Raw genomic sequence first — 9,712 nt, 5'->3', positions numbered from 1 at the left:
CCTGAATGCCAGTGGTGCTTGTCTGGTGACGCGCACCACCGCATCTTTAGATAAACACTCTCCTCCTCTCATCAGGAAGACAAGCACTCCGAAAGGGAGTGTAATTTGACTTTATTGTTAGATTGAAACAGGAACGCGTTTCGGCATTGTACTGCCTTTCACACGGATGTCACTGTTTACATACAAACATAGCCGGTCCATTATCAAAGATGTCAGAAAAGAGACTTGCCAAGATATTCTTAGGATTTACCAGAATCCTTATAACCGAAAGAGTACCTTAACACCTGACACTTTTCTTGTTACATGCAGCTGTTCATCTGTAATTGCATAAGCTTCAGCTAGCAAATTAATCTTTTGGGGAAGAAAAGCAGAAAGTGTCTAAGCTACATTTGTAAACAATGATAAAAACATATGATAAGGAACCAAGACCTTCCAAAGAGACCACTGCATATGCAACCATGTTGTCTTATGAAGAAGCAAATTCAGGGTTTGGATAGGGTTGTAGTCCAAGTGCAGTGTATCACTCTAGTATAGAGGTGCCAATAACCTGTGAAAAGAAGTTGAGGATCATTAGATTTTTCTCCTCCAACGCCACAGTAGTCACCTCAACATTGGAAATATGATCCAAGGCATGCTGCAACAGTGACCACCCTCTTTGATAAAGCTTTTGAACCCCGCACTCTTGAGCACTCTCCTTGACGCCAGGGATTTCTACCAGGTCTCAATAGATCTATATGGAGGCTGAGTCTCGGCCACATGTCTCCTGAGGTTAAGAGAGAGTAACAGCATACATTCATGTGGTGGGTGCTAGCAAGCAATAGGTAGAGGCACACTAACCTTCATACTGGTATGGGTAACTATTCACACACTAAAAAAAAGTAATGACCTTAGCCCAGCATTAGGCTGTGTAGTTTGTACTTCTAATCCTTTCCCAAAATAAAGAGAAACCTGATCTCACACAAAAATTTGAATATGAGCTAAAACTAGCGGGTACTTACAAATGCCCACTCACTCCCACTTGCCAAACGCCAGTTTGGAACAAAGGAGGCTAAGGCAAAAAAAAAAAAACAACACAGTGAAATAAGATCTGAGAGGAAACCATTTATATGTCATGAAATGTGAAAAATATTAAGTTTGAAGGAGCTTCATTTTCAATAACTCTGGCTGGGCTGGAAAAAAAGAACGGGTAAGGCTAGCTATCACTGTGCTGCCTGCTGGGAAAGTGGAGGTTATTGAGCAGCCTCAAAGTAATAGTGCAGTTTTTCTATAGGTTACCCTTCAAGCTGATAGAACCCTTTTCCTTCAATTTTCACTTTTAAAAAGACTAAAGCAAAATCTGTTGTTGGGAGAAATGCTGCTAGGTTTGTTTAGACCAGTTTCCATAATTTCCTTTTTAATAAGCTAAAACTGTAGAATCAGTGCTGCCTCTTCTTGGGCATTCGTATCTTGCTTTGCTTAACTCCCAGTTTTACTAGTGTTCCGTGATCCTTCTTATGGGTGTTTATTGGCTATGAATGTTAATGAAAATCCCTATATAGAGGAGGACATGCTTAGTTTTACAGTGTAGATACTTATGTGTTGGTCATTTCTGAAAAAAGGAAGTGTTGGAGACCTGCACTTAAGTAAACAAGCACAGTACATGAAGTGTATAATAAACAGTACATTTGGCTTTATCTAATTACACACAAGCAATACATTTTACTCAGAAGCGAGTCATTTTGAATAAAAGCGTACCCACACCAGGGTTTAAAAATATGTTTTTATTCTTTTTAAAAACACAACATCCAGTAATGCACAATATTCTGAATGTTTTGCCCACCATCAAAAGATTATCGCGAATACCAGCTCGATCAGGAATGTGCAAACTCGCCAGAGTTCAGGTGGTTTCCCAGGGCCTACGTCTCCTGTTCCAAGCAGACGCAGGTTCCTTTCCAGCACCCGGTGTCCCTGTAAAGGTTGGGGCAACAGCACAACTTGGTAAGGCTGACCAGGATGAAAAAGACTGCCTGACTAGTGAAAGACAGAAGCACCCAGGAAAGTACCAGTAATTGTGATATCCACTGGTGGCAGAAACTCTTACCACCCTGGGTATAAACCCCTATCAACCCCCCCCCCCCCCGCCAAAACCTCAAAATACATGGAGCTCAAAAGGAAATTTGAAACTTTATTCCCAGCATCACATAGTGGAAACAAGAAAGTAAAAAATATGACAGATTAAGATGATGCCCTTGATTAATAGTTAGTGTGAGATCTGGTTTTCAAGTTAAGACTGGACAAATGGTCAATCCACAGGTTTAGAATGTTTACCTAAAAGAATCTGCACCAAATCTGAACCAATAACAAAACACAGCCACCTTCTCAGGTCAGATGTTTCAAGACAAAAGTAAGAAAACGGGCAAACTATCCATCTTGTTTAAGATACTATATTAATCCTTAGACACCACAGAATTAACTGTACATCAGAGTGAGACTGTTAGAAGGCAACCACCCTCTGATGCCGCAGAATTCTTATCCCGAGGTGGTCAATGCCCAGTAAGTGCAATTAGCCAGCCCAGAGTACAAGACTAGAGACACTAATTTCTGTGTTTAGCATGTAAACGACAAAGAAGCAACTCTACTTGTAGCTTGTAACAGACAGGAAAACATATACTTTTAAATCTTTAACAGGTTCTTCTGCTTTCAACATTTAATGCACGAAGCAAACTCTACCTTTGCCACACTGAAGGCTATAAACCCTAATGTTTTGACATGGAGCAGTTCAAAGCAATATATGCATTTGCCCTGTGTGCAGGAAAGCAGGATGTCGATTTTGCGAAAAACGCACTGTGCCAGACAATGTATTTCAACTGTAACTGGAATGGAGTTAAATTTGGGTGACTAATAAATATCATGGTTTATGGGGACCAAAACAAGTTATTACCAAATGGCAACAGAGCGAAGTTCTAGAGCTGCACTGTTCACAGTCATCTTAAAAACAATGTGTCCAAATGTATCGCAAAGTACTCGCCAAGTACTCCAAGGCCCAGGAAGTGACAAATAACTGGGACCTACATGAACCAAAGACAAGATACACAGCGTAGCAAGCACCAATACAATGTGGACAGATATCAATTGTCACCATCATGACCAGGCCCCATTGGCAACACTCTGAACGACCACCAAGAAGGTTAGTTCAAGTGTACAGAGCCATATAAGAGGCTACAAGTAGAAATGTTATGGAACAAGAGGAAATCAGAGAAACTGTGAAGTAAATTGACTGGATCACTTCACTCCCAGGACGAATCCATCTCGCAGCACTGGAGTATGTAAACAAAATATGGCCCAACATAGTAATGAACAATTCAGGGAAGGGACGTGGTGTAAAAACATGCCCATCTTCCTCTGCAATCAAATATTGACAAAGGGATAGTCTAAAAAATAAAAAACAGTTTCCCTTTCTAAGCCACCCATCCTCCCACTGAATAACACCCATACAATAGGAAACTGGGCAGGTTATCAACTAAAAAAACGCAGAGAGTCATTGAAGGTGGTCTATGTAATGAGCTTGATCCTCTTGATTGTTTAGAGCTCCATTACCAATACATCACTGGAGCACTTAACTGTCATCTCCGTTCTCCCCAGGCCCCTTGATGATTCGCTTTTGTCCTCTCTTTCCAGCTGGTCCTTTGGGTTTTGCAAATGCTTGTTTGTATGCATGCTGCTTTGGATGCACCTCATCATACAAGAACTCAGCTGTAAGCTCAGCACCACTCTCAATCTCAATCTAAAACGGAGAGAAAAAGAATAGTCTTAAACTATTGAAGACAATGGCAAAAGATACAATGGCAAAATAGATGGCTGGCAGCAGTGTACTGTAACTGATGAGTAGACAATAATAACGGAGCGGCGACTTTGTTTTTTCCTCTCAAACGTGACCCATTGTTTAGGTATCTGCCTTATTCCTGCTTACTCATGCACTGACAGTTTTCTCCAGTTCAGAATCTTGTATCAGCTTTTTAGGAAAGGGGGGGGGATTACTTATAATAAAATGCACTTAATCCTTCTGCAAAAACGTACTGAAACCAGCCTTATATGTTTCACAACGGAAAATGGATTTGAGTGTGTGGTGGATCAAAGAGACCACCCCGAAACAGAGTACACTGTCCCTCTGTAAAACAGAAAGCAGTTATGTTGCAGTAAGTCACAGTAATGTATCCTCTCAGTCAAAGCATTAGGGAATGGTATTCGCTTAAGAGTACATAAAAAACTCTCATATTTACTTCACCAATTCAGCCACTTTTCCAGAAAAGAAACAGACTTCAGCAACAAAAATGTCAGCAAAGATGTCATCAAAGCAACAGGGGTCGGTAGAAATATCTGTTGGAACGTACTGAAGTGAGCATGACTACATCTGGGTCACAGAACCTCAGTGATAATCCATGGACTTGTTGAAATATAAATTAAAAAATCTGATTAGAGAAAAGGTTTTTGACAGAATAAAAAAGTTCCTTATTGGCTGTAAAAGTTGTTTCCTCAAACATGCTTTAAAGAAGGTAGTGTTTGCCAGTTCCAAAGACCACAGTTGCAACGCAGTCCAGGCTGGTAACACACTGTTTAAGTTATTTTGCAACAGTGAAAACAAAAAGCACATGATCAAACTTCTCATCGTGCCAAAACGTATGATGTGTGATACATAATTTTTTTTAGCGGAAGGCATTTCTTTTATTATTAATCAAGTCTACAGTGTTAGCTCTGTCAGCACACCCAGGTCGTAATCTCAGAGACAGCACTTAATAAATTTGACAAGTGAGGTTCCTGTGATCAGGACACAGAAGTCAACAGCCTTCCAAGATACCAAAAAAAAAAAATGTTACTTGCCTGTGGCCTTTGGTTTTCAACTTGCTCTATTGCACAGTCACATGATTTACACTCTCCTTTCTGTGTAGTATTGCCCCAAACTATCCCTAAGTATTTTTAAGAAAACCTACTGTTTTAGCATCTTGCATGACTTGAACGACATGTGAACATGTCACCATGAAGTCTTCTTTGGCCAGACTCTACATTGTAGTACAGCCCCGAATTCAACCTGCCATTTTAGTGCTAAAATCAATGCCAAGGATAATTCTTTTCTGCTATTACACCCACTGGAGATGACAGCAAGACCTGAACCAGCAACAGAACAAGTTGCAACCTAGTGGTTACAGGTAAGTAATATTTTCTATTTGCGCGCTTTGCCTTTTAACCAACTGTACAACCATACCGTCACCTTGCCTAAAGGGGTGGCGGAAAGAAGTAAAAGATGAGGTAATAATATTTTGGAAACAATAGGACTGACTGAAGAAGCATCATCTAGAACGAACGTCACTGCATAAGTGTTTAGTAATATGCTCCTTAAAAAACTAACTGTTGCCTTCTTTGTTGCTTCTTTAATTTAGGTAGAGGAGCTTGAAGGGTAGCATTGGCATATGTGCAAAAGGCTTATCACAGAGTACATTCTATCCTTAGAAGCCCTTAGAAATAACACTTCCTGTTTGTGCAAAGGGAACAAACAGGGTTTGGACTGGTCAATGTACTGCATTAAAGCCAATAAAATATGTAGATCGTGTAAGACAAGTGGAAAGTTAGCCTCCAGTTGTATTAAATAAAAATACACAACTAGAAGTATTATTCAATTAATGAGCCTGTAACTCATTAAATCTACATGTGTCATAGCCAGGAGAAATAGCAGTTTCCAGGATAACTCGGAGACCACAGTAAAGCATTGATCCAAATAGAAAGCTCAAAAGTTGAGTGAGAATAATATTCAAATCCTATGGAAGAACAAGAACTGATCTAAGAGAGGTTACACGTTTCAGACCTTTCACGTGGGCCCTAATTACTGGGATTCAAAAAAATATTTGTTCTCTGTAGATTAGCAGCTATCCTTGACAAGTGAATGCATATTGATGCGAGTGTTAAAACACATTTGGTCTAAGCAAGTTTGAAGAATGTCATGATGAAGCAGGTCAGTGCTTCAAGGAACGGAGCTATTAACAAAGCGCTTCAATTCAACTGCACCTGATGCTGACGTAACTGGGCAACCAGTGTTTTTCAACATAGTCATCCCGAGGTGCACTCATTTGTGATTTCAGGTGCCAAAATGCTAAACTGAACAAGTGTGGGCTGGTATTTAAGACATTTTGTTAATTAAGCCAATGTAAGTGCACAGACTGGTACCGGCACTGATGGGGCAACACTTCCATTACTTGAGAACATCAGAGCTGTTGTGCTCGTGTTACTTCGAATGTGAATCATATCTACTGTTGAGTGGTGCATTTTACTCTCATAATATGGACGTACGAACAGAGGGAAAAGTGCATGCAAACTTTCCATACCAATGCATCCACAACAGTGCCGGGAAGCAGGCTTTGCGAGTAAGCTGAGGGAAAGCTTTGGCTTTCTGCTTATGTCTTGTAACACATTAATCTATTTCTGTGTGGACCGCGGGGTGATATTCACACGTTGGTATAGCAGAAATCACCAACAGATACCACCATCTGCTAGATTATTCTCTCTTCCTGGCACATGCTCTGACATGACAAGTACCTACTCAGTCGACCCAGAACTAAATACATTATGATATAACTGCTTACTCAAACTAATATACAGTAATAAAATTGTCTGTGCAAATTAATTCCATTAGATGTGATACGGAGGGTAAAAAGACTGCGCTAAAGCAACATACTTGAGTTTTAAAACATTAAAGTGTCAGTAAGCCATCTCAGAGGTCAACTTGTTCTGTCCTGGGAAATTGACAGCTCGGGCCGAAGATCTACAAAAAGTCTGCCCTGCAGTACTGTTCCACCACTGTAGCTTGAGATGAATGCAGAGTACTACCAATGCTCGTCCAAATATTGTGACCAACCACGTTGTTAGCTACTTTCAAAGCGGGGTCAGTAGAAGTACGCCATAGGGAAAAAAGCGATATGCAGGAACTTCATTAGATACCTGTTAGTACCTTCTTTACTGTCAGATGTTGGCACATCCAAGAAGGGGGGAATTAGCTTTTAAAGTGCTTGTACACGAGGGATAAGCTTTCACTGTATTGAAAATTAGTATTTGTTATGGGTGGGTGGGAGGATTTGGGCACAGTGATACTGTACCCTGGACTGTACAAAAAGTGCAAAGTTTGATTTGGTTGTGCCTGGTGTTTATGATATGCTTTCCCCTCCACTGGTTCATCATCCGGATACAGACAGGCATAAATGATTGGACAGCTTATGTGAGGAGATTCTCCAAACATATTTAAAAATCTCAGAGCTGAACTGGTCCCAAACAGGAGAACTGTGAATTGATTGTTTGCCATTCATCAAAATATCAGGGACAGTTAATGTGCACGATACAGCACTCAGTAGGTGGAAGTATGTGCCCCTGTGGTCAAAACTCACCATAAATGAAGTAATAATTTTAGAGTAACGGGTGAGTTTGTTAAAAGTCATCATCTGGAAACGTTCAAGCACACCTGTACTGTCTGGAGGTCTAAGATCATAATCTATGTAGAAATCCTTTTTTTTAGTGAAAAAGTGAATCCTGTATTTCTTGTTGCTCCCTTTTCACTATGGATGTTTTAGGCTGGTAGCTGCCTGTGTTTTATTGCAGCATTCTGTTCCTCCCAACTCCTCCCTTGTCGCTAAATTTTGTTTTGGTTTTATTCAGGTGCTGGCCTCATTTAACTCTGGCTCCTGGAACATTTGTTCACCCATTAAGATCTTTATTAAAAGGTAGCTCCTAGGCTACCTTTTTTTTAATGTTAATTTACCACTGCCCAGCGTCTGTTGATTAATGTTCTTTCATTACTGCCCAGCACGCACGTTGATTTAATCTTGAAGTAAGCTTATTTTTCAAGAGAAATTCTCCAGTGCTGAAGTGTGTTAATTCCTCTGTAGGTGTTTAGTGCATGTTTATCCAACATTAAAATAGGCTTATTTTACAAAAGAAAAAACTCTGTGCCTAAACGTTTAGCTCACGAAAAGCCCCAACAAACCCTTTCTCGTACGATGTACCTATAACCTAGAAGCAATGATGTGAAACTTGCAAAGACTCGCATCTGGAGTCTCTCTCTCTCTCTCCATGGCTCCTCCCTGCCAGCCCTCAGGACATCCGTGCACAGGGCATTGCTCATCTCCTTTACTGGGGCCATAAACCTTCAGAGGCTGCTCTGCTACTGTTAATTTAATTAGAGCTTTGTTGGAATATGAGGCAAGAATGCTTGCAACACTTTTCATTCAGTTAACATAAAAAGAAAATACTTTTCCAGCCTTATTATCCAAATTCTGTTCAGACTTTTACACAACTCGAGGTAGAGCAGTCATCCTCTTGTCTCTCCTCAAGGGCTTGTGATTTCTGATGTCAGAAGCCGTTAGTGACCACCAAAACATGGCAGGAAAAGACAAACCTATGAGGCAGGGTTGACCAATTTATGTGGCAAGAAAAGTTCAGTTCTGAATTTACAATGCCAATAGCTCTAACCTAAGAAAATGTGAGACCAACTGCATTGCAATGTGTGTTGCTCTTGGAGTTTAGCACCTCCCGCAATGTTCCTCTTGCTCAGTAACATAGCCGCTTTCTATAGCAGACATGACAAACGGTTGCAAATGGCATAGAATTTCCATGGTGGATGATCAATTTAGTTGCTCAAACTTAGTGCATTGGTTGTCACGGACTGTGGCTAACATTCATTTGCTAGAGATGTTCTCCAATTTGTGAACAACAATACTCCATCCGTCCATGACAGGTAGGGGAAATAAAAGAAGAGCCACTGCTGAGAGCTAGAACCTCAATCTTGAAATCCTCTTCATTTGGATGCAGTATTCCCACAAAAAAAGAACCTTCTTAAAAATGATCTATTTGTTGCCATTTGGTTTAGGTTTTCTGCTGGAACCACTGTTGTGTCAGGTGTGTTGGTCTTTAGCCGCTGCAGTGTTAACATGCAAGTAGGCTAGGATATCTCAGACTCTAATCTTTTTGTCAGTACATTTTCAAATTTTGGCCCAAAGAAATACAGTCCATCAAAAGGCAAATTAAATAAGTACATTCACATCTCTCAAGGGTGTGGAATTTAACAAAATATCTACTTGTCCATGGGACAGGTTGCTTCATAAATCTAATTGTCCTCTAAATAACTCTACTTGTCCCTTTGGCGCCATGTAGTAAAGCAACAGTTTAGGGCAACAGTGTCCGTATATAAAAGCTCTGATAATAGACTCCCTGATTATGCCAAGGCTAATACTATAGTTGGGCTTGAATAATAGCAATTTCCTTATTTTGCCACCTTTCCGGGGACTGGATGTAGCTGTAAGCAATAGTACTAGGTTTGGAATGCCATTTTGAGTTTGTGCAAACCTATTAACTTGCATGTTTTTAGGGTTTTCACCAGCTCTTCTCTAATCTTTTCCCCTATTGGGTAAGGTTTGAAATTTACTCTTGAGAAGGGCAGAAGTAAAACTTCTTCCCGGGCTGGACAAAAAGTGGTTGGAGGGAAAGTGAACTTTTAAATGTTCAACAGATGTTCGCATGAACAAATCTACACATACATATTTGCTCGTGCTAAAATACAGTTCACAAATATTTTCTTTGAGTACGATTTCCTGGTCTACTTCTGTAAAGTCTTGTGAGTTCATGAACATGTAAATCTGCACTAATCCAAAGACATTCTGTGTTTCAGCCAGCTTGGCCTTTTAAAGTGTTGGTTTTT

The 9,712-nt window shown here is 40.2% G+C and overlaps 1 protein-coding gene across 2 annotated transcripts in view; it reads right to left on the bottom strand.

The window, feature by feature from the left end:
* Nucleotides 1-1,745: 1,745 nt before the first annotated feature.
* TWF2 (twinfilin actin binding protein 2) overlaps nucleotides 1,746-9,712 on the bottom strand; it is a 240,287-nt gene continuing 232,320 nt past the window's right edge. For both annotated transcript variants that reach the window (XM_069206605.1, XM_069206606.1), the window contains one exon: nucleotides 1,746-3,763. In XM_069206605.1, the coding sequence (XP_069062706.1) occupies nucleotides 3,596-3,763 (168 nt within the window). In that variant the 3' untranslated portion in view covers nucleotides 1,746-3,595. The remainder of the gene's footprint in view (nucleotides 3,764-9,712) is intronic.

This window comes from Pleurodeles waltl, chromosome 9 (genome assembly GCF_031143425.1).
Source record: "Pleurodeles waltl isolate 20211129_DDA chromosome 9, aPleWal1.hap1.20221129, whole genome shotgun sequence".
Taxonomy (NCBI): Eukaryota; Metazoa; Chordata; class Amphibia; order Caudata; family Salamandridae; genus Pleurodeles; species Pleurodeles waltl.
Note: the sequence above shows the minus strand (reverse complement) of the source record. Positions and strands in the feature narration are given on the sequence as shown.